General features: G+C 48.1%; 1 protein-coding gene across 3 annotated transcripts in view; it reads left to right on the top strand.

The window, feature by feature from the left end:
- The window catches only part of LOC137431273 (uncharacterized), a 354,360-nt gene that overhangs the window by 233,248 nt on the left and 95,233 nt on the right, over positions 1-25,879 (top strand). For all 3 annotated transcript variants that reach the window (XM_078781777.1, XM_078781775.1, XM_078781776.1), the window contains exons 13-14: positions 9,604-9,733; positions 10,009-10,078. In XM_078781777.1, the coding sequence (XP_078637903.1) occupies positions 9,604-9,733; positions 10,009-10,078 (200 nt within the window). The remainder of the gene's footprint in view (positions 1-9,603; positions 9,734-10,008; positions 10,079-25,879) is intronic.

The raw sequence follows: 25,879 nt of genomic DNA, 5'->3' as shown, positions 1-25,879 counted from the left end.
CTTGGGAAAACCACATTTCCAAGCTGGCCTCCAAAGCCAGTCGCCGACTGGGCATCCTCCGTCGTGCGAAGTCCTTCCTCGGCACACCTGAGCTCCTCACCACATACAAGGCTTTCATCCGCAGCTCAATGGAATACTGTTCTCCCCTATGGGCTGGTGCTCCTGCCTCACACCTGGCTCGGCTTCACGCTGTTGAATCCAAAGCTTTCAAAATCATTGGAATCTCCCGCGATGAAGCTATCTCTGAGGGCCTTTCACTCACTCACCGCAGGCAGGTAGGTGGCCTTTCTGTCTTCTACCGACTCCTCTCCGGCCTTGCTCCCCCAGCTCTCTCTGTGCTCTGTCCCCCAAATATTCCTACAGGTCGCACAAGATCTGCCAGCAACCCTCTGATGGTTAAACTGCCGAAATCTCGGCTCTCTGCTCACCTTCACTCTTTCATTCCTCTTTTCTCCCGCCTGTGGAACAAACTCCCACATTCCCTTCAATCCCTCTCCTCCCTCCAGGTCTTTAAAACAGCTGTTCACCACCATCTCTTATCTTCCCCCATCCATAACCTTGATCTTTTCTACCCCCACTAATTCACCCCAGATCCACCTTGTTTGAAATTCCAACTTCTTTCCTGGAAATCCTGGCAGTGTCCATATGTTTATACCTCTCCCACCCCCCCCCCCCTTCACATGCCTCACCCCCTTCACATGCCTCCCCCCCAAAGCCCTCTCCCTCCCACAGATCTCTCGATGTCTCCATGTCTCTCGGTCCCTGCTCTCAAATGTTGTGTTTGTGTCCTTCCCCCTCTCTCCCCATCTTGTCTACCGCTCCCGATGTTATTTGTTTTATGTGTCTGTTTGTCTTTCTGTGTGATTAATGTTCGCTCTTTCACGAGCCTCGATCTTGTATACAAAACAAAAAAAAAAAAAAAAAAAAAAAAAAAAAACCTTTAATCGAATAAACATTAATAAGCAATGACCTGAATAGTAATTCACATAAATTCACATAAATCCGTAACAATACCTGTAGAGGGGACGTAGAATAGCTTAGTTGGATTATAACGACGTGGGAGCGCAATTGTATAAGGGGCGACTAGGAAGCGCGAGTTTCAGAAGGGGGTAGTCAGCTGAGATGATGCAGTGTATGAGTGAGTAATTGTGATTGTGTATTGCATTGCATGAATTAGCCTGGGAGGAAAGACGGGTGCACGTGCCACCAGGTGTACAGGTGACACCAGGTGTGTGGGCACAGGGGTGCAGGTGAAGCACGGGTGAATGGAATGTGGAATAAATGGTATGGAGTATGGAATGGATGGTGTGGAGTGAGTAGTGTGGAATATGTGGAGTGGAGTGGTTGGTGCGAAAGGAGTGGATGGGGAAGATGGACCCCTTTCACGAATACCCGGGGAGGGTAGTTTAAGAGTAGGTAGAGGGTATCGGTAAATTGTGGTGGATATTGGCATCTGTGGTGCGTGTGGTAGAATGGTGTTTGGATGGGTGCATTAGTGGAGTGAAATGGCTGGGCGTGTGGCCTGTTAGTGGGTATGGTTAAATGGGCACTCCGCCACTGTTAGGATGTCGGCCAGGTGAGGCCGCAGGTGGGCTCTGGGAGCCAGGAGAGTTGTTCAGTGGGGCCCGAGGATCCGGAGGACGGACCCGGGTAGCCCGACGCCAGAGAGGGTGGTAGTGGGGTAAGGGGGCCAGAGGGCCTTCCCCAGGTAGGTTTGGTTAAGGAGCAGGTAAGCTCGGAGGCAACTGCAGTGGCGGAGGTGTGCAGGTGAGTAGACCTGCTGGTGAGCCACACGACCCAGCCCTGAAATTGTGCAAAGGCACAGGGAGGAGAATCGGGGGAGTGAGACCCCAAATTGGTGAGCACCACACTTTGGTCAATGGGAGTTCGGTTCTTAGAACCACATAGTGTAAGATGGCCAATGGTTTGGCAGGGAAAGACCCCGGGTAGTGTAAAGAGTGTTAAAGTCATTTAGAAGTACTAGGGCATGCCCGTACTATATCTATATCTAAAATTATATCCCCCCCCTCTATTTACATGAAATGGTTTGGTCCAAAGCGAACGGCTTGCGAGTGGTGACAATCCCCCCCCTCTATTTACATGCAATGGTTTGGTCCAAAGCGAACGGCTTCCGGAGTTTGGTAAAGAAATCGCCATCGCGTGCACAAACGCGCAGGAAAGCGAATGAATCGCAAATTCGTTTTTATTAGTTGTAAAACATAGTTTAACGCCAACATAGTTTGCAAACGTGAAATAAATGAATACGCTGTCAAATGTGCCATCCGAGGCAGAGTGTGCCCGCCACGTTCGGCACACGCGATCGTTCGCTGCTCTCTGATTGGTTGAATCGTTTTTTGGACATAGCTCGGTAAGTAATTGTCCGATTAATATGAAACCTTGAAAAGGCACATCCTCGGGTCCCCAGCAATATACCTGGCAAGTTAAAAGTATATCGGACCCGTGGTTGTCGAGAAACAGCGGTCACAGACAAACGTACAGACAGACAGACAGAGATTACTGGAATTATAGATAGATAGTGAGGATTGAATTCTCTTCGCACCATCTGCATCCACTCACCAAGGTGACAGGACTCCACACCATGTTTGATTTTTGCAAATGTTTTGGAATGGTGAGACGCATCATGACGTGGGGGTGACATTCTGCTTGTTTGTTCCATCTCTTCCTCCTTATGAGGAATTGATGAGAAATTGGGCTTGATGGCAAATTTGGATTAGAGGGATTGGTAACCAATTTGGTATTAGGGGAGATATGGGGAAGACGAGACAGTAGTGACGAATTTGTAAATGTGTAGAGTTTTGTGAATACGGGGTAAGGGCAAGGGTAGGGTAGGTGACACGGGGGGGGGGGGGGGGGGGGGAGGGGGTGACGTACGATAGGGACGAGCTTTCTCCGCTCGCTCCCATGCGCACCTCACCTTGCATTGCCTTGTTTTAATGTGTACCCTTGTGACCTTGCTCCGATGCTTGCTTTGTCTTTCCTTCCCCACTCAAGGCTTGTTTCTTTTGGGTCCAGGGGGGAGTGCGCAGGTAGCCGCTCTTGTGTGCCCGAGCCGCCACTGCACAGCCTGCCTGGATCGATACACCACCTTATGGACCGCACGACTTGCGGCCGAGCACCACTTTATGGACCACACGTTTCTGTGGCCAAGCACCACACGCTGATGGACCCCACGTGTTGGGGGCCTGGCCCCTCTGCTGGGACCGGCCATGATGGCCAGAGAAGAGTTAGCTTGCGGACCATGGTGAGGTGGCCCCTTTTGCCATACAGGTGGACCACCCTTAGTTGGCCCCTGTTGGCCCTAAATAAAAATGGACGCGTTGTGTGCCTTTTTATTATTTGCAAATAGGCAGCAAGCCACAAGAGAAAGAACAACATCAAGAGAACATCAGGAAACATCGGCCAGCAGAGCAGGAGCTGACAACCGGTGAACGGTTTGTGTTCTTTATTGCAATGTGTGAAATGAGCACTGGATGGTGCTTTGTGTGTTTTATTTGTGCTTTGGTGCTTTGTGATGCTCTTGTGCTCGGGGGTGCACTGCAATATCAATTGTGCATCCCCGGGCACTTGAGTATGGTGTATCAATGCAGTGCATGCTCTTCCTCTTTTTCAAAAACATATTTTTGTCTCCCAAAATGACAGGTCCTCGGTTTGCAGTGTAAATACAAAATAGTGTCTTGTAAATAATGCTCCCCACCAGCTAAATGTATAGTTTGAAAACCATTCCGTGATTCGGTTATTCTGTGGGCGTGAGTCTGTTCGGTAGGATGCAACGCAGCAGGCGGGACATACGTAGTTGTTTTAAAACTGTCGCACTCAATGGTAAGGTTAATAGTAGAGGGCTACTACACCTGAGTGTCACATTAAGTAAAGTTATTTCGGGTCGGGACGACCCGAGAGGAAAAACGGGTGCTGTGTTACGGTTTTTAGAACCTTCACTAGTAAATTTTAGTTAATGTTTCCCTTATAAATGTTCCCCTGTAAATATCCCCATCAATTGGCTTGTTAAAGATCGCACCCTAGTTAGTCCATGTACAACACGTAGTGAACCATAGGACCTCTCCGTAGTTATTTCATTATTATGTGTTTCAGTTAAGGATCTGTTCCCAATAGTTGAATCTGCGTTGCATTAATCAAATAAGATAGGCCCAAGTACTTCGTTTGCCAGCAGCGTTCGCTGCTCCTTGCCTTGATTCGGTTGTTGGCCCCAAACCGCCATTAGCCATGCGGTCAAGCCGAGGAAGAAGGGGGCGGAGCCACCAGAATAAGGCGTGGCACGCCGACGCACCACCAGAGGCGGAGCCAGCGAGCCCCCACCAGCCAACCAGGGCTGACGAAATACCATCAGGGGCGTGGCTCCATGAAGCGCGCATTGATCTGGAAGCACGTAATATAAGCGCCAGCGCGAAGCCTTTTGACGGAGATGAACGAGAGTCGACTTGGGTTGGAGACGGCACGTGGTGAGGTCTGACTGAGAGAGACGAAGCTGCGTGGAGCTCTTTGACAAGCTGCTTCGAAAAGCCCTACCGCGAGAACGAATACGTGAAGCTGCCGCTGGCTGTTCGCTTCCAGCCCGGGGCGTGGACCTGGAGCGGACCTCCATGCTGTGCCTCTGCCCGAACCTTCCAGCCCTGCTGTCCCACCTGGACCTTCTCCTTCTTCCAGTCATTCCTGCCTGCTATTCCCCATTCGTGTAAGTCTGTTTGTCTGTCCTGAGCGTTGGTAATATAAGACTGTTATATTACGGTAATATAAGGTAATATTCAGCGGTTCTTCGATCGCGCTGCAACTACTGTCGGTCTCTGTTTTTCATGGTCTTTTCACCCATACTCCCTTGTTTTAAAATCTCAAAAAAAAAACCAAAATGTTTTTTTTCCTTCCCTGTTCTTATCCGCTTGTACGTTCTTATTTGTTCTTTCGTTCTTCGTTCTTTTGCTCTTTCGTTCTTCGTTATTTGTTCTTTCGTTCTTCGACCACGTTGTTCGAGATCACGTGATCAAGTTGTAAATACATGTTTCATCTGTCCCCTGAAGAACTTTATTATTATGTCATATTCTATAACACTTTTTTCTACTTCTTCTATAAAAGGATGCTTTCGACTTGCTCACCAATTCTATTCATTCAAAAAAAAAAATTCCATCTCTTATAGTGCATCTTTCATTCATTCCCTAAACTCTCCAGAACTCCACCCACCCTTCAGCGTCCTCAAACGTATTTTTGACTCGAATGTCTCAAGAAACTCATTTTGCAATAAATGTTCGTTTCCCATAAATCGTACACTTTTCAAAATCCAATCTCACCCCTCCCCTCCAAATCTTCCCCATCACCCATCTGTCAAATCTTCCCCCTTGCCCCTCCCCCCCAAATCTTCCCAAACACCCATCCCTTTCAAATCTCCCCCCCGGCCCCTTCACTCCTAAACTCCCCCCACACCCCTCCCCTCCGAGACTCTCCCTCACTCCTCCCCTCATAGACTCCCCTCTCACCCCTCCTCCTCAAAGCGTCCTCCCTGCTTCTTCCCCCTTCCAACTTTCACCTTCATCTTCCTCAACCTTCTGCCTCACTCTTCCCCCTCCTCAAATAACACCTCACTGCGCCTCACCCAAACACCATCAAACCTTTTGTCCGCCCCATTCTTCCCTTTCTCCAAGCTATTCTGTAATCTCTGACACACCTGCAACAGCTCTCCCTACCTCTTCCTCCTCTTCCACATCCTGCTCTACCGCTCCCCCCCCCTGTTCTGTATCCGATGCTCCCCCTTCCTCTTCCTGAACAGTATGGACCTCAAACATCCGGGGCCTTCGCTCAAACTTAACTGATCTCTCCATACAGGTTGCTTCTGACAAACCAGACGTGATCTGCTTAACAGAAACCTTCCTCCTTCATGATGTCTCTGATTCCTTGGTATCTCTCCCAGGTTACTCCCTCCTCCGGTATGATAGACCTGAGCCTCGTTCTGGAGGTGGGGTTGCTATCTTTATAAAAAAACTCTTCCTCACTCGCCCTGCACTGCCCTCTCTCCACCTCACCCCCAGGAATACCTTTGGCTACGTCTTCCCCTTCGCTCCCACCTTTTGTTCATATGCGTGTTGTACCGTCCACCAAACAGTGATGACTCCATCTACATCTCGCTGTCTGATAATATGGACCAACTTCTATCTACCCATCCCAACTCTCTCTTCCTCATATGTGGTGATTTCAACTGTCACCATGCCAGTTGGCTGGGGGTGGGTACCTCTCTCACCAGCCATGGCTCTTCAGCAAAGGACTTCTGTGACTCACTGGGACTGACACAATCTGTCAATTTCCCAACCCGGATCTCAGTCAACGGAGCATCTTCTCTTCTGGACTTGGTTATGACTAACTTCCCTGAAAATGTCTGCTGCTCTTCTTCTGCTCCAATCGGCTCTTCTCATCATGTGCTTGTTAAAGTGGACATCTCTCTGACCATTTTCAGAGAGCCTCCTCAGCGTCGACGAGTCTGGCATTTCACTCAGGCCAACTGGCACGGTCTTCAAGCAGCCATCAATCATCTGGACTGGTCTACCATCTCTACTGCCTCTGACATCAACTCATCCTGGGAATTCTTCCAAAGTAAATTGCTCTCTCTCATGCACAGTTTTATCCCTTCTCGTCTTCAGTTGTCATACCCTTCCTCCCGTCCATGGTACACGGAATCTTGTGGTGAGGCTATTGCCCAGAAACAACTTGCTTTCGTCTCCTGGAAAGCAAATCCAACGGAAGGAAATCTCATTTCCTTTCACAAAGCCCGAAACAAGTGTGTGTCCACCCTCAGGAGAGCCAGGAAACAATATCTCTCCATCCTCAGGACCGAACTCTCTTATCTGTCTCCCTCTTCCAAATCCTGGTGGCATCTGGTAAAATCTGTTTCTGGTGTTTGTTCCCCCTCCATCCCCTCCCTCACCTTAAATGGCCACACGGCTGACTCCGCACGTGAAAAAGCCGAATGCCTCAACTCTGTGTTTGCCTCTAAATCTTGTGTCCCAAACCCATCCCTCTCTGTACCCACCGTACCCAGTCGTTCCCAGCTGCTCCTGGACTCTGTGTCCTTTCCTCCTGACAAGGTGGAAAAGTGTCTGTCAACCCTCGACTCTGATTCTGCAACTGGACCTGACGGCATCAGCCCACGGGTCCTAAAATCATGTTCTTCCGCTCTTTCACTCCCTCTCTCTGTACTCTTCACCCTCTCTTTTGCTCAAGGTCATCTTCCATCTGCTTGGAAATCTGCCAACATCACCGCTTTGCACAAAAAAGGTGCAAAAACGGATCCCAGCAACTACAGACCAATCAGCCTTCTCCCAATTATCAGCAAGGTCATGGAATCCATCATTGCTTCAGATATGAAATCTTTCCTCTTCTCCAATGGCTTGATCTCTGATCATCAATTTGGTTTCAGACCTGGACACTCCACTCTGGACATGCTGCTTCTGCTTTCTCAACAATGGATGGAGGTCCTCAATGCCAAACAGGAAATTAGAGCAGTCTCCCTTGACATATCACGTGCCTTCGATACAGTCTGGCACCCCGCTCTGCTCACCAAACTCTCCTCTTTTGGTATCCATGGAAATCTAAACGCATGGCTGGCGGACTTCCTCTCTAGTCGTAGTCAACGTGTGGCCCTGAATGGGTTTCTCTCATCTCCTCTTCCATTTCAGGCTGGAGTTCCCCAAGGCAGTGTTCTGGGCCCTGTGCTTTTCCTGGTCTTCATCAATGATCTCTCTGACTCTCTTGAAAATCCTCTCTATCTCTTTGCTGACGACTCTACTCTCTGTCGCTCCATTCTTCATCCCTCAGATCGGCAGTCTGCAGCCTCCTCACTCTCTGCAGACCTTGACAAAATCACAGACTGGGCAAACAAGTGGAACATGTCTTTCAATCCTGACAAATCTCACACTCTTACGATGTCTCTCCAAAAAGACCGACTGGACAACCCTCCCATCCACTTTCTGAATAATCCTCTCCAAGAAGTTCTGTCACTCAAGCTTTTGGGTCTCACTATCTGCCATGATCTTTCCTGGAAAAACCACATTTCAAATCTGGCCTCCAAAGCCAGTCGCCGACTGGGCATCCTCCGTCGTGCGAAGTCCTTCCTTGGCACACCTGAGCTCCTCACCACATACAAGGCTTTCATCCGCAGCTCAATGGAATACTGCTCTCCCCTCTGGGCTGGTGCTCCTGCCTCACACCTAGCTCGCCTTCGCGCTGTTGAAACCAAAGCATTCAGAATCATTGGAATCTCCCGCGATGAAGCTAACTCCAAGGGCCTCTCACTCACTCACCGCAGGCAGGTTGGTGGTCTTTCCGTCTTCTACCGACTCCTCTCTGGCCTTGCCCCCCCAGCTCTCTCTGGGCTCTGTCCCGCAAATATTCCTACAGGTCGCACAAGATCTGCCTGCAACCCTCTTTTGGTTAAACTGCCAAAATCAAGACTCTCTGCTCACCTTCACTCCTTCATTCCTCTTTTCTCCCGCCTCTGGAACAAACTCCCTCACTCTCTTCAATCCCACTCCACCCTCCAAGTCTTTAAAACAGCTGTTCACCACCGTCTCTTATCTTCCCCCATCCAAAACCTTGATCTTTTCTACCCCCGCTAATTTCACCCCAATTCCTCTTTTTGAAATACCAACTTCTGTCCTGGAAGTCCTTGGTGTCCTTGTGCTTTATACTTCTCCCTCCCCCCCCCCCCCTTCCCATGCCTCCTCCCCCCGGGCCCTCTCCCTTCCACACATCTCCCTGCTCTCGGATGTTGTGTTTGTGTGCTTCCCCATTTCTCCCCATCTTGTCTTCCGCTCCCTCTTTTTGTGTATTTTGTTTGTCTGGTCGATTTGTTTGTGAAGTAAATGTTAGCTCTTTCACGAGCCTCGATTCAGTATACAAAAAAAAACAAAAAAAAAAACTGTTTAAGGCTGCCATGTGTATCTTCTTCTTCTTCTTCTGTATATTACTTTCGTTTCTTCTTCTTTGGTTTTGGTTTTGTATATAGTTAATAAATGTCTGTTAATTCTTACCTTTGGTTTCTTCTTTCCCTCGATCGCTTTCGTCCTGTCTCCAATTGAGTACCTGTGGCACAATTTGGCCAACCGCAATAGTCGGGTTTAGTCCTTTGTTAACGGCTCGAATCGCGGATTGCTAAACCGCTCGGCAAATACCATCTTGTCCGTGGTTCGAGCGGTACTTGTCTCCCTGTTTTGCAGAGGGATTGGTAAAGGTATTCGGGAGAACACCTTGACCAATAACCCTGACCAATTTCACCCCGCAAAAGAGCGTTCGTTATAAGTACCAGGACTAGAGACGGCCAGCTTAACAGGCCAAGGGGATTAACCCCCCCCCCCCCCCCCTTGCTAAGGGGAGTGCCGTCTCTGAGATCCGTAACAATATATATATATATATGTATTTATTTCTTTCTTTCTTTATCAATATGCATCTCTTTTTGGGTCGGATTCTTTAAATTATTTCAAATGTAATTTTTGGGTTTTTTTGCCCACATATTTGAGATTTTTTTAATTGAAACTTTTGTTTCTTGATGTCATCTCTTAATGTCAGATTTTTCCCAACCTTGTGCAGAACGAATGCAGGGTACATTTGATAGGCAGTTGGATGAAGGATCACGTCTTTCTCCTCCACCACTTCCTTTCGATAGCCCTTATCCTCACAAACCGCATTCTCCCTTGAATGATTTCCAACAAGGCAGCAGGTAATTATATCATGACATGTTCATTCAGAGTCAGGCTTTGAGAACTGTACGAAAAGTCTGTGCTGACTCTCTTTTGTCAGGGTTTATTTCTTACTTTATTTTACAATTACGTCATCCTGTTAATTTTCTCTTTGTGAGACTTCTCCACTGGGAAGTCTTGCAATGTTGCTCATATGTAACATATTTCATTAAATATATTGCACTTGTTATGTGAAAAAAACATTCAGCTTTTTAAAATTTATACTTTTTCCTTTTTGAATTTTCCCAACTTTCAGAAACGATCATCACTTTGAATATCAAGACCAACAAGACTTTGACAGCAGATTAAGCAGCAAGAAAAGAGATGTGAGAATATGTCACCTGTTTGTATTAGGTTTTGCGCAGCCAAATTATTACTGGCGCATTGGAAAATGCCACAAGGGCAGCATGAATGTGAATCGTGCAATGATCAACTTGTTTTTTCATCGTGTTGAGCTTCCAATAAACATAGCTCAAATAGGTATAGGTTTTGGAATTAACTATATATATATACTAGCAGAAGTACCCGGCATTGCCGGGCGGGGGAGGGTAGGGTGAAGGGGAGGGGAGGGGAACGGGGGGGGAGGGGGGAGGGGAGAAGAGGAGGGAGGGGAGGGGAGAAGAGGGGGAGGGGGGAAAGGGAGGGGAGGAGGGAAGGGGAGGGATATAGATGGTTACTGGCAATTCATCACATCCACAAATGACGTAATCCACACAATTTATGTACTTTACATAACGTTAATAGGAATACATGGCCGTGTAGATGGGAAATACAGTTTGTTTGAAATAAATCACAAATATCAGATGAAAGTTTTTAAAATTTAGAACTATTTTTCTGTGAATTATATGTCATCATTGTGAGATTTTTTTGTATTTTTTTTTTTTAATGAGATTTTTATATTTAAAAAAAACGGCAAAATAGCATCAGAACAGCTGTGAAAAAGCATCAAAACAGCAGTGAAAAAGCATCAGCACAGCAGTGAAAAAGCATCAAAACAGCAATGTAAAAGCATCAAAACAGCAGTAAAAAGCATCAAAACAGCAACAATTGTCCGGATTTTTCAATCACCGCAGCTAAATGTGTCGGAGTAATTAACTATTTTCCTTCGTGCCTTTTTTTGTGTATTTTTTTTTATACACATAAATACATAACATCACATAAAATACACATAAAAATCAGATCAGAATCAGAATCAGAATCGATATTCTCACAATCATCACAACACACCAGACACGTAGTTAATTACGCAGTGCTTTCTTGTAAACAATGTTTTTTGTCTTTCCTTGTTCGGATAGGATGTATAGATTGTTCTCTTGTCCTACCCGACTACATCCTACGTATAGTTGGCCATGGGAGAAGCACGGGGAATCGAGGTTCAGTCCGACCACCTTGAGAGATTGTCCTTGCGCCTTGTTGATGGTCATGGCAAAGCTGAGCCGTACGGGGAATTGGAGCCTTTTGAACTCGAATGGCAGATCAGATGGTATGATTGGTATCCTCGGAATGAAGACCTGTTCCCCGCTATAGTTTCCCGTAAGTATGTTGGCCTCAATTACGTGAGGCATCAACTTTTTGATAGCCAGTCGTGTGCCGTTGCACCGTTTTGGAGGATCGATATTTCTCAGGAGCATGATTGGAGCACCTTCCTTTAGATGGAGTATGTGGGGAGGCCCACCCAGAGGCTGTAGCGAATTGAGGAACTCTACCGGGTAATGGACAGTCTCGTGGTCGTTTTGGATTGAGTCGACAGATCGGTAAGTTCTTAGATCCCCAGGAATAGTCTGCAGAAGATCCAAATTGATTTTGTCCACTGCATCGTTATTTGGGGCTAGAATTGCCCTTTCACAGAGCCAGGAGTGATTTCGGTAGTTGGCGGGGATGTTGGGGAAGACGTTCGCCTTGAGTTCGTCAGCCGTGGTGACATTGTTGCCGCATGGTACGATGTCCAGTCCATCTTCAGGGCACGTCTCCAAATCTCCGTTTCCGATCTGTAACAGCTTCGCTGAAAAGGCGCCTGCGGCTACATCTCCATGAAGGGTGACACGCATGTTTGTGCTGAGTTTCAACTTCGTCACTTTTGACCATAGAGGAGATGCCTTTATACAGGAACGAAGTTCATCTGCCTTGGTCCCACGTGGTATGACAGGCAGGGTCTGTCGGAAATCCCCTGCCATCAGAAGAGTAATGCCTCCCATGACAGTCTGATCGTTTCGAATATCTTGCAGTGTGCGGTCAACTGCCTCCAGTGCAACTCTGTGAGACATTGTGCACTCGCCCCAGACAATGAGTTGGCATTGCCGAAATACCTCTGCGACAGCCGATGACTTGGAGATGTTGCACATTGGCTGCTCCGTGTTAGTGAGGTTGAAGGTTGAGTGGGCGGTCCGGCCCCCGGGGAGAAGAGTGGCAGCAATTCCGGAAGAGGCAACAGCCAGAGCAATCATCTTTTTCTGCCTGATTTTTAACAGGAGGAGGTTCATAAGGAACGTTTTTCCAGTGCCTCCAGGTGCGTCCAGAAAGAACAATCCACCTTCAGAAGAGTGTATGCTCGCCAGCACTTGCATGTAGATCTGTTCTTGCTCCACTGTCAGTCTTGGCTCGTTTTCATTGATGTAGTTTTCCAACTCTTGTGCGTTGTATGAAGTCTCTCGGAGTACTTCCCGAGCCAGGTGATTCTGTTGTCGCTGTGTTACAGGAAGGCCAATGACCTCCAGCGAATGTCCTCCAAGAGAAAGCAGTTTGTCTTCTATGAGTACTAAGGCTTCATTGTAGATCGCATCGGAGTAGTCTGCTTCAGCATGAACCTGTCTTGCCCTGTGGAGAATGTCCTCGCTGAGATCGTCACGATGGTTATTCCACAGTTGTACCGGATTGGAGAGACCGCAAGTTTGTAGCATGATGGCAAAGAGATTTCTCAACAGGGCTGGAGAGCATGAGACTGCTGCTTCTTCTAGAGTGGCATCCCAGTGGCTGTCATCCTCCAGAAGGCCATGCAGGTGGCAGGCTTGGCGGAAGGTGTCGCAAACCTGGCCGTTGAACGTTCTCAGTTCTTGGAAAGAGATGGGTCCTTTGACATGATGGAGTAGAAGGCGCAGGAAGAAGCATTCGAAATTGTTTGGATGTACAGTGTAGACTCGTCCAATTGCATCTGAACGGCGAATGTCGGGATGTCCCACAACTCGTGCTCCTTGTGTACATCTTTTCCACGTCTTACTGCCAACCACCCAGGTGTAGTACTGTGGGACTTCATTGTAGATGAGTGTTTTGGCGAATTCGTCTTGTTGACACAATTAGAAGAATGCAGTAAGTGTAGTTGAACTTGGTGGTTTTGCTGCTTTTTGCCTTGCGTTGCCTTCTGTGAAATACACTCTCTGGCCATTCTCAAGATGTACGGAAAGGTGTACAACGATTGGGTAGCGTTCGTGGATAGGGAAGTTGAGAACTCTCCAGATAGCTTCGTTACTACTGACGTAACGCCCCAGCTGATATGACTCGATCTCGTCGTTTTTGTTCCTCTGAAGGCCGAACATCGCCATGTCTGAACCTTTGTTGACGTATTTGCACACGTATTTGATTGATTTCTCTGAGTTGCAGAACTCAACATTGATGAGCCTTGAACATTTTAGAGAGAAGTGGACAGTATGGTACAATCCATCGGTTGTCAACGTCTATGCTTCTGGTCTCGGAAATTGAAATAGATGTTTCAGATCCACCGCTTTCAGGCTTTCTCCTCCGGTAAAGTGGGTATCCATCCAGACCAGTCTGCGTTTCCTTGAGAAATGCCCGAGGATATCGCTTGGTGCATTTACCGTCCTTCATACACGGAGACGATGGATTCAGCCGGCCACAAGGGCCATGCACCATCTGCGTTTTGACGATGTTGAACAGCTCTGGATCCTCATCAGGGTTTGGAAGTTCAGCACTGATAAAAGAGTCTTCATTGGAAGCGTGGATCTTTTCTTCTAGCCACACCAGAATGTGGGCATGGGGCAGGCCTTGTTTCTGCCATTCAATGGTGTACATGAAGCATCGGACAGTCCCGAAAACTTTGCCCTTCTTAATCGTCTGCATGAGTTCCTTCTGTTTCTGGTGGAATACCCTTGCGACAATGTCATGGCGATGTGTTGGCTGCTGGTTGATCATCAACTCTCGCTTAATTTCTTCCCACTTCGGATTACAGGTGAATGTAAGGAAAAGGTCAGGGCGACCGTAATTGCGTACATATGCCATCGCATCCTGGGTCCGCTCGTGCATGTATCGGGGACCTCCGGTAAACGTGGATGGCAAGATGACCAGTTGTCCCATGTTCTGAACATCTCCGTCATTGTTGACAGCATCCCTGAGGTGTGCGTACGATTCTGCCCTCAGTTGACGTTGGTGGAGCCGGATAAAGAGGAGTCTCTCACTTTCGATTTTGGCATACATGTCGACGATGAACTGGTGGAACAGATCACGGCACTGCAGGATATGATTCGTGGAATTCTTCCTGACCATGATGTGGAAGGCATAGAAGTCATTCGCAGATACTTTCTTTCCCCGGCCGCCAGCTTGTTCAACTTCAAAATGATAGCCATCTTGTCCTTTCCAGAAAATCAGAGGGTACTGGAGGGCGTCATAGAATCGGTGAGTCTCCGAAATCCGCTTCGTGCTGTTGTCGCGAAGATGCAGGACGATGTCGCGATTGTTGTACTGCTCTCCTACCATGAGAACTGCAACGTCATTGTTGACTGGCTCGTTAAACCGACGTTCGTGCTCTCCGTGAGGACGTTTGTCAGCTCGAATTACGACCTTGTAATCGGGTGAAGGCATTCTCTCCAATGTCGACTTGAAGCTGTTGACCAGCGCATTATTTGAGTGGAGCATATCTTGTAAGGCGAGGATTAGTTCAGAGCGTAGGTTGGGGAAGTTCTGTCCTCGTCGGGCAGTTTCTTCTCGGTGGTCACCCATAAAATAGATTTGTAAAAATTTTGGTTGCTCACCTGGTTGAGGGTGGATAGAGCCAATGAGGTGGTATACCTGGCCTTGCACCTTGAATGTAGGCATGAATCCTTGCTCAGTGACGACGCGATCTGCTCCAAACGAAGTCATTTGGAACGAAGAGTTGTAATTACGGATTTCCTTCAGGAAGTGTCTGGATTGAGTCGTAGTTGATTGAAGTAGTTCTTTCAAAGGTTCCGGTGGAGATTGGAGAGAAGGCAAAAGGACATTGCCTCCCCTGCAACACATTCCTGGTGTTTCTCCCTTCCATTTCAAGGCATGGCAAAACTGACAGGTGAACGACATGGAGCCAATATCAACGTTTGAGGAGTAGTCGGTGTTCGGATTGTAACTGAATGCAGCCTTCTCCCATGCAATGGCCGGCTGCCGTCTGCCTGATGGTTGCCAGTTGTTGAGTCGTTTTTGGCACTGTTCTTCTGTCTCCTGCTGTCTGGCCCTCGCTACACTTTGTTGATTGGCGTTTAGACGTGCCTCTGTCTCATCCTCTGTCTCTCGCTGTCTGGCCCTCGCCACACGTTGTTGATTAGCGTTCAGACGTGCCTCTGTCTCATCTTCTGTCTCTCGCTGTCTGGCCCTCGCCAGACGTTGTTGATTGGCGTTTAGACGTGCCTCTGTCTCATCTTCTGTCTCTCGCTGTCTGGCCTTCGCCAGACGTTGATTGGCGTTTAGACGTGCCTCTGTCTCATCTTCTGTCTCTCGCTGTCTGGCCCTCGCCATACGTTGTTGATTGGCGTTTAGACGTGCGTCTGTCTCATCTTCTGTCTCTTGCTGTCTGAATCTAGAGACACGTTCTTGATTGGCTTGTCGATGGTGAAAAGTATCTTCAAAGTATCTTCATCGGTTTCATGGAGTCTCCGATCAGCGATTTTCCTTGCTCGGGAGGTTGAACGTGACAAATTTCTTTTCTTCAGTGCCATTGCCGTTATCACAGTCAGTCTTCCAGTCACTCACTCGTAGACAAATTCAAAATACCAAATTCAAAATACTCGTACACAAAATACCACGTTTACACGTGGTAAGAAACGACGCAAACGCAAGATTGCAACTCTGCGTCGTGTCGTGGGCGTGGCCAACGTGGCCTCATCCTCCCAGGTGATTGGCTAACTCAAGCTCGAGCGAGCCATAATGCGCTACGTTATGGCAAAAAATATGGATCTAAAGATGAAAGAAAAAAAAACCTATGTGGTGTGAATGGCAATGTTCCTCGCTGAAATGTGAAAAAACGCAATCGCTTTTCGCTCTGAATTACGTGCGAACGCGTAACTGTGAGTTTATGGTGGCAAGGAACATCACGTGATCGCTCTGAGCGAATCAGCGTGCTGCTCTGCCACCTGCTCAGATTCCGTGTATAATATTCCTCGCTGATATGCGCTGAGGTAAATATGAATAAAAAATATGGATCTCGTAAAGATGAAAGAAAAAAAAACCTATGTGGTGTGAATGGCAATGTTCCTCGCTGAAATGTGAAAAAACGCAATCGCTTTTCGCTCTGAATTACGTGCGAACGTGTAACTGTGAGTTTATGGCGGCAAGGAACATCATGTGATCGCTCTGAGCGAATCAACGCGCTGCTCTGCCACCTGCTCAGATTCCGTGTATAATATTCCTCGCTGAAATGCGCTGAGGTAAATATGAATAAAAAATATGGATCTCGTAAAGATGAAAGAAAAAAAAACCTATGTGGTGTGAATAGCAATGTTCCTCGCTGAAATGTGAAAAAACGCAATCGCTTTTCGCTCTGAATTACGTGCGAACGCGTAATTGAGTTTATGGCGGCAAGGAACATCACGTGATCGCTCTGAGGCTCGGTTCGCATATATATATATACAGTCACGTGAAAAAGTAAGTACACCTCATGTAAAGTTTTGACTTTTTCAACATATTTCAACATACAGATATTTGATCTTCATTTCAACAATAATGATAGATAAAGGTGATATAATGAAATGATATAATATTCATGATATATCAAATATCATGAAACATTTACATTTTGTAGTCCATTGTATAATTTAAATAAACATAAATGCAAATTTCGCATGTGGAAAAAGTAAGTACACCCTTGGCTCTAATACGTGGTAATGCCCCCTTTGGCGAAACAACCTCAAGTAGGCGTTTCTTATAACTATCTACCAGTCTCTGACATCGACTGGGAGAAATCTTTGCCCACTCCTCCGTGTGTGTGTGTGTGTATGTATATTGATACGGTTTTGAGATTCATAAATATGACATCATTAAAGGTTAAAGGTTTGCCCCCCCATAGTTAGTCCACAAGCAACACGTAGGCCCACTTAGAGTATTAGTTATGTCATAGTATGTGTTAGAGTAGGCCATTTCCCTAGTAATATTTGCGTTGTGTAAAGAAATGAGCTTCGGTTCCTTTCATTTTGCGGCCACCCTCCACCAATGGGCAAACTCGATCCCGCGCCCCATTTTGGCTGATCCCTCCATGTGCTTCGCTGCCCTCAGTTTGCTCGAAACTAGCCCAGTAACACGAGGTAGGCCTAAGAAGAGGGAGGAGTGCGGGGGTCGAGGAGGGGCAGCGTCAAGCAGCACAGCACGTCAGGCGATGACAGTAAGGGCCACCAGCCAACCAGCGCTCTGAGGGCATGGCGTGATAGGGCGTGGTAAAAGGCGTCTAGCAAGTGCTAGAAGGTTCGCTGGGCAGGGCTATATAAGCCTTCGCACAAAGCCCTTGAACAGGACTCGTTGGAAAATAACCTATGCAAAAGGACTCGGAGGACTCGTATGAAGGACTGGAAGGAATTGCGCTGCATTGCGAGAGAATTTATGCCTGAGGACTTGGGAATTGAAGAGCGCATTGTGAGCGCCTATTGAACTATTACGTACGCAGCCACGCGAGTGACTAACCGCCAGAGCCCAGCCCGACCGTTCGCCCCGTAATTATCCAGTGCGCGCCAACGACACGCGGAGAGCTCCTGCCGTCTTGATTCATCTACTTCGCGGTGCGAGCTGGGGACCGGAGGGAGAGCTGCCCGAACGCCATCCCTGGATGTGCTGACCTGTTCATCTGCAAACCCCGTGTGAGTGTGTCTGAGTGTGAACGGGCTTGGGAATAAGTTAATACTGTGATTAAGGCTGCCCTGTGTCTTCTTCTGCTGATCATTGTACATCGTGTAAATAAATATTGTTATTCCTTTTCTTCTGAATTTGACTGCTTTTGTGATTTCCATCATTGGGTAAGCATGGCACGATTAAGAACCGCTTGGATCGGGGTCTAGTCATTGATAATGGCTCGGGTTACGGGTTCGCTACCGCTCGGCGTATCCACCAACACCCGTGATTTGTGCAGGGCTTATTTCCTCGTTTCTGGGCAGCGCGAGTAATTAGGTATTAGTGATTAGTCCTTCAACCCTATTTCACGCTGTCCGAGAAGGACGTCATAGGTCCCTGGTCCCGTCGGCTAGTCAAAGACAAGGGGACTAATCCCCCCTTGGTAAGGGGAAAAGGCCGGCGCAGAGATCCGCAACAATTGGTAGTCAGGAGTGGGGATTTGGAACCTGGGACTAAATTTTTTAGACCAAATTTTGGACACCAATTTTGCATATTGGCCGCAACAATTGGTGTCAGGAGTTTGGATTGGACCCGACGTGTGCTTAACGCACTCAAAATTACGAGCGGCCGAAATTTAATTATTAACACCCAAATTTCATTCGTGCCATGGATAGCCAAGACGGTCGGATGCCGGTGGGGGTAAATGAGGAGGTAGAGGAATAAGTAGAATCGATGACCCAGGACCCCCGGGAAGAATTGGGAGAAATAGAGGAGGAAGCGGAAGAGAGACTGTCTTCAAAGCTGTCCATGCGCGCACGCTTTCGAAGTTAAGTAACTTTTCACAATTGTGTTTTTGTCGAAACTTTATCTTTCTTTCGGTGTGTATGTAACTATTGGTGTGTCTCTAATAGTATTCTTGGTGTTGGTTTTTCATACCTGTGTACAGAATCGTCGGTTAGTTCGTGTCGCGTATTCTGAGGCCTCGTGTAGTACTAGTGGGCCACCGTGTCTGACCTTGGCTTGAGGCTTTGTTTCTGTCTCAGCGGTTCTTCGATTGCGCTCGCAATTACTTTCAGTCTCTATTTTCACGTTTCACGTTCGGTCTCTGTCTGTTTTCAACTCAACTCAAAAAAAAAAAAAAATTTTCCTTCGCTGTTCTTCTCCGTTGTTCGTTCTTATATGTTCGTTCGTTCTTTGACCACGTTGTTCGTGATCACGTGTTCACGTCGTTAAAAAATGTTTCAACTCTCCCCTGAAGAACTGTATTCTGTCATATACTATAACACCTTTTTCTTCTTCTTCCATAAAAGGATGCTTTCGACTTGCTCACCAAATCTATTCATTCCAAAAAAAAAATCCATCTCTTACAGTTACAGTGCCTCTTTCATACATTCCCTAAACTCTCCAGAACTTCACCCATCCTTCAGCGTCCTCAAATGTATTTTTGTCTCGAAGGTTTCAAGAAACTCATTTTGCAATAAATGTTCGTTTCCCATTAATTGTACATTTTTCAAAATCCAATCTCACCCCTCCCCTCCAAATCTTCCCCATCACCCCTTCCCTCCAAAACTTCCCCATCACCCCTTCCCTCAAAAACTTCCCCATCACCCCTCCCCTTCAAAATTTCCCCATCACCCCTCCCCTCCAAATCCACCCCCTGGCGCCTCCCCTCCAAATCTTCCCCATCACCCATCTCTTTCAAATATTCCCCCTTGCCCCTCCCCTCCAAATCTTCCCCATCACCCATCCCTTTCAAATCTTCCCCCTTGCCCCTCCCCTCCAAATCTTCCCCATCACCCCTTCCCTCCAAAACTTCCCCATCACCCCCCCCCCCCCCTGCAAAACTTCTCCATCACCCCTCCACTCTAAATCTACCCCCTTGCCCCTCCCCTCCAAATCTTCCCCATCACCCATCCCTTTCAGATCTCCCCCCTTGCCCCTTCCCTCCTGAACTCCCCCCACACCCCTCCCCTCCGAGACTCTCCCTCACTCCTCCCCTCCTAGACTCCCCTCTCACCCCTCCTCCTCAAAGCGTCCTCCCCGCTTCTTCCCCCTTCCAACTTTCACCTTCATCTCCCTCAACCTTCTGCCTCACTCTTCCCCCTCCTCAAATAACACCTCACTGCGCCTCACCCAATCACCATCAAACCTTTTGTCCTCCCCATTCTTCCCTTTCTCCAAGCTATTCTGAAATCTCTGACACACCTTCAACAGCTCTCCCTACCTCTTCCTCCTCTTCCACATCTTACCCTACCGCTCCTCCCCCCCCCCCCCCCCTGTTCTGTATCCGATGCTCCTTCCTCTTCTTTAACAGTATGGACCCCAAACATCCGGGGCCTTCGCTCAAACTTGACTGATCTCTCCATACAGGTTGCTTCTGACAAACCAGACGTGATCTGCTTAACAGAAACTTTCCTCCTTCATGATGTCTCTGATTCCTTGGTATCTCTCCCAGGTTACTCCCTCCTCCGGTATGATAGACCTGAGCTTCGTCCTGAATGGGTGGGGCGGGGGGTGGGGGGTTCGCTATCTTTATAAAAAAACTCTCTTCCTCACTCGCCCTGCACTGCCCTCTCTCCACCTCACCCCCAGGAATACCTTTGGCTACGGCTTCCCCTTCGCTCCCACCTTTTGTTCATATGTGTGTTGTACCGTCCACCAAACAGTGATGACTCCACCTACATCTCGCTGTCTGAAAATATGGACCAACTTCTATCTACCCATCCCAACTCTCTCTTCCTCATATGTGGTGATTTCAATTGTCACCATGCCAGTTGGCTGAGTGTGTGTACCTCTCTCACCAGCCATGGCTCTTCAGCAAAGGACTTCTGCGACTCACTGGGACTGACACAATCTGTCAATTTCCCGACCCGTATCTCAGTCAACGGAGCATCTTCTCTTCTGGACTTGGTTATGACTAACTTCCCTGAAAATGTCTGCTGCTCTTCTTCTGCTCCAATCGGCTCATCTGATCATGTGCTTGTTAAAGTGGACATCTCTCTGACCATTCTCAGAGAGCCTCCTCAGCGTCGACGAGTCTGGCATTTCACTCAGGCCAACTGGCACGGTCTTCAAGCAGCCATCAATCATCTGGACTGGTCTCCCATCTCTACCGCCTCTGACATCAACTCATCCTGGGAATCCTTCCAAAGTAAATTGCTCTCTCTCATGCACAGATTTATCCCATCTCCTCTTCAGTTGTCATACCCTTCCTCCCGTCCATGGTACACGGAATCTTGTGGTGAGGCTATTGCCCAGAAACAACTTGCTTTCGTCTCCTGGAAAGCAAATCCAACGGAAGGAAATCTCATTTCCTTTCACAAAGCCCGAAACAAGTGTGTGTCCACCCTCAGGAGAGCCAGGAAACAATATCTCTCCGTTCTCAGGACAGAACTCTCTTATCTGTCTCCCTCTTTCCAAATCCTGGTGGCGTCTGGTCAAATCTGTTTCTGGTGTTTTTTCCCCCTCCATCCCCTCCCTCACCTCAAATGGCCACACAGCTGACTCCGCACGTGAAAAAGCTGAATGCCTCAACTCTGTGTTTGCCTCTAAATCTTGTGTCCCAAACCCATCCCTCTCTGTACCCACCGTACCCAGTCGTACCCAGTGCTCCTGGACTCTGTGCCCTTTCCTCCTGACAAGGTGGAAAAGTTTCTGTCAACCCTCGACTCTGATTCTGCAACTGGACCTGACGGCATCAGCCCACGGGTCCTAAAATCCTGTTCTTCCGCTCTTTCACTCCCTCTCTCTGTTCTCTTCACCCTCTCTTTTGCTCAAGGTCATCTGCCATCTGCTTGGAAATCTGCCGACATCACCGCTTTGCACAAAAAAGGTGCAAAAACAGATCCCAGCAACTACAGACCAATCAGCCTTCTCCCAATTATCAGCAAAGTCATGGAATCCATCATTGCTTCAGATATGAAATCTTTCCTCTTCTCCAATGGCTTGATCTCTGATCATCAATTTGGTTTCAGACCTGGTCACTCTACTCTGGACATGCTGCTTCTGCTTTCTCAACAATGGATGGAGGTCCTCAATGCCAAACAGGAAATTAGAGCTGTCTCCCTTGACATATCACGTGCCTTCGATACGGTCTGGCACCCCGCTCTGCTCACCAAACTCTCCTCTTTTGGTATCCATGGAAATCTCCACGCATGGCTGGCGGACTTCCTCTCTAGTCGTAGTCAACGTGTGGCCCTGAATGGGGTTCTCTCATCTCCTCTTCCATTTCAGGCTGGAGTTCCCCAAGGCAGTGTTCTGGGCCCTGTGCTTTTTCTGGTCTTCATCAATGATCTCTCTGACTCTCTTGAAAATCCCCTCTATCTCTTTGCTGATGACTCTACTCTCTGTCGCTCCATTCTTCATCCCTCAGATCGGCAGTCTGCAGCCTCCTCACTCTCTGCAGACCTGGACAAAATCACAGACTGGGCAAACAAGTGGAACATGTCTTTCAATCCTGACAAATCTCACACTCTTACGATGTCTCTCCGAAAAGACCGACTGGACAACCCTCCCATCCACTTTCTGAATAATCCTCTCCAAGAAGTTCTGTCACTCAAGCTTTTGGGTCTCACTATCTGCCATGATCTTTCCTGGGAAAACCACATTTCAAATCTGGCCTCCAAAGCCAGTCACCGACTGGGCATCCTCCGTCGTGCGAAGTCCTTCCTTGGCACACCTGAGCTCCTCACCACATACAAGGCTTTCATCCACAGCTCAATGGAATACTGCTCTCCCCTCTGGGCTGGTGCTCCTGCCTCACACCTAGCTCGTCTTCACGCTGTTGAAACCAAAGCATTCAGAATCATTGGAATCTCCTGCGATGAAGCTAACTCCAAGGGCCTCTCACTCACTCACCGCAGGCAGGTTGGTGGTCTTTCCGTCTTCTACCGACTCCTCTATGGCCTTTCCCCCCCAGCTCTCTCTGGGTTCTGTCCCGCAAATATTCCTACAGGTCGCACAAGATCTGCCTGCAACCCTCTTATGGTTAAACTGCCAAAATCAAGACTCTCTGCTCACCTTCACTCCTTCATTCCTCTTTTCTCCCGCCTCTGGAACAAACTCCCTCACTCTCTTCAATCCCACTCCACCCTCCAGGTCTTTAAAAGAGCTGTTCACCACCATCTCTTATCTTCCCCCATCCAAAACCTTGATCTTTTCTACCCCCGCTAATTTCACCCCAAATCCACTTTTTTGAAATACCAACTTCTGTCCTGGAAGTCCTTGGTGTCCTTGTGTTTTATACTTCTCCCACCCTCCCCCCCCCCCTTCCACGCCTCCTCCCCCCAAGCCCTCTCCCTCCCACACATCTCCCTGCTCTCAAATGTTGTGTGCTCTCAAGTGTTGTGTGCTTCCCCTTCTCTCCCCATCTTGTCTTCCGCTCTCTCTTTTCATATATTTTGTTTGTCTGGTTGATTTGTTTGTGAGTGTAAATGTCAGCTCTTTCACGAGCCTCGATTCAGTATTCAAAAAAAAAAAAAAAAGAGGAAGCAGGGGAAGAAAATGGCGGCAGAAGCCGAGCCCGCTGAGTGGACCGGGCGTGACATTGGGTTTTCCTGGCCCGGATAATGAGGAAATTGCACGCCCAGGGTAACAAATCCGCCAAAGAAACCCGGGAAATGAAAGAAATGATGGGCGAACTGACGAATGACATAAAGAAACTCGATGAAAGAGTGGACGCCCGAAGTGATAAATTCACCCGGAACATAAAAGCATTGGGGGAGGACATTGAGCGCAGGTCAAGCGGGAAAGTCGCATTGGTACTTGGAACTGGAACCTTGGTACGTTACCGCGACGCGGTAACGCGATGTGAGAAACACGGGGAAAGCGAGTTTGAGCAGAGCACAGCCAAGTTGACCGGGGTAGAAATCGCTACACGGGGTATGGAAAAGCCGACGGTCGCCGAATTAGAAGAGAAAATTTTATTAGCACCGGCGGTCGTCGAGGAAAAAGAAAATGGAAAAATTATAGTTAAAATTGGGGAAGAAGGGACGAAAGAAGCAGAAATTAAATCGGAGATGGAAATGGAATATGTGCAAAGTCCGTGTTCGCATTGTGATGTCGTGCTGCCTAACCCAAATTAAAGTTTGCAGGTGCGGTTAGAGGAGAAGAGAATCCCAAAGGTGAGTCGGAGCGTGTATGGCGCGAAAATGTTTGGTGGGAAAAGATTTTTCGCGCGCTTGGGATCGCGACGTCACCCGGGCGCTCGTGGAAGGTCCATGGGGAGGTGTGTGGAAGTAAATGGCATGCGTGCCAGGAAAAAGTGTGTGCCGGAGCGCGAGTGTGAAACCGAGAGTGAGAGTGAATGCACAACGGAGTGTATGTGTGATGAGTGCGACACAGAGTGTGCGATGGCCGAGGAGGGTGTGCGGGAGTGCACACCAGAGCGCGTGATTGGGTGTGCAACAGGAGATTGCACACCCGTGGGTGAGTGTGCGCTGATTGGGTGTGTGCAGGAGTGCACACCCGTGGGTGTTACAGAGGATGTAACGAGAGGAGTGTGTGGAAGAAAAGTGTGTAACGGAGTGTGCGAGTGGTATGAGTGCGCCAGGATGTGTGTGAGGATGTGTAATAATGGAGGGTGTGAGGGGCGTGAGTGCGCCTGAGTGGTGTGCACCTGAGTGTGCAAGGAAAGAGAATGCACGAGCGAGTGCAGTAATAGAATGCAGGGAATGTATGGGAGGCGCTTGAGCGCCTCGATGTGTGAGTATGGAAAGGGTCGCGTGGTGTGAGAATGCGACTCAAGCATCGACCCAGACCGGGGGTTAGCGTTTCGGGCGACGAATAGCCGACGCGAGCCCTCGGTGCGTGGTGCGCTTTGTGTGCAGTAGGGGCCGGCGGGGATCGTTGCCGCGGCGGCGTGCACGATTTGGGCCGGGCTCCGCCCTGTATGGTCGGTGCCGTGGCGAAAGAGGCAAATGGCACGGTTCAAGGGGAGGAAGGAGAGGTCGGACCTTCGCCCCCTGGTGGGCGCGGTGGGTGCTCCGACCGTGGGAGGCTGGGCCACCGTGCATGGGGCCGCAAAGCCTCACGTCGGTATGGCGCCTGGAACCTCGGCCCAAGCATGCCTCCTCCCTTGAATCTAAAATGCTGGACGGACCCAACCAACAGTAGACCAACCACCTGCATGCATTGCTCGGCGTTGCGAAGCCGTGCTGTGAAAATGTATTCCCGCATGACGAGGCTCGAGTGGAGTGGACAGTTAGTAGTCCATGGGCTGGGGTGGTTTCTGTGTGACTTTTATGTGCCCTAAGTTTCTCTTCATATTATTGAAGTAGACCATGTGGGACATCAAAAAAGTAAGGGTGGACATCTGGGAGCCTGGTCGGATTTGAGAAAATGACGTCACAATATCAAGCTTTTGCGTTCATGAGGCGACCACAAATTTGGGGTAGGGGAAACTAAAATGCTATAACGCCACAACCATACATGATATAACTGCAAACTACCATTCAAAATATTTGTTTTTATTCACTCTACATGTGACAATATGTAATTATGATTATTATGCAAATTTGCTGTCCAGAGGTCAAAAGGTCATGGAAATCGGGGGTTGCTTAAAATCTGACCCACCGGAAGAAAAATGTGAGTTACAGGCTGCCTGTACTACTTGAGAATGTTTGCTGGCTGTCAGAGGTTGCCAAGACATATCTCTATCACATGATATGCATTGTATAAGAATTAACCCTTTTGTAACGTAAACATCAACTTTGATAAATGGTGCTATTTCAGAAAAGCTGATTTTCCTTTGCAGCGGAAGACACATGCCACAAAATAAAGTAATCGAACATTTTCATCAGTATGAATATGATCTATCACCAACTACTTATTTCTTTAAGCCTAAATATCACTTAATTTACTAATTTCTTACAATATTCCCATGTCGTTAACCCACTAAGTCCTAAAACAACCACCTGTAGGGGGTGGGGGGGTTGGGGGGGAGGGTTTGGAACATCCTTAGTCCATTCAGCAAAAATAAACTGCTGAATTTGCTCAGTTTTAGTAATAGTCTAGGTTTTTATATCCAAATGAAGGTATACTGCTGACTGTAGTCACTATTCCAAATCATGCCAATTTGATAATGGGAGAAGGAATACATGTAGATGCCAGGAGTA

Source organism: Myxine glutinosa, chromosome 7 (assembly GCF_964187855.1).
Source record: "Myxine glutinosa chromosome 7, kmMyxGlut1.1, whole genome shotgun sequence".
NCBI lineage: Eukaryota > Metazoa > Chordata > Myxini > Myxiniformes > Myxinidae > Myxine > Myxine glutinosa.
Note: the sequence above shows the minus strand (reverse complement) of the source record. Positions and strands in the feature narration are given on the sequence as shown.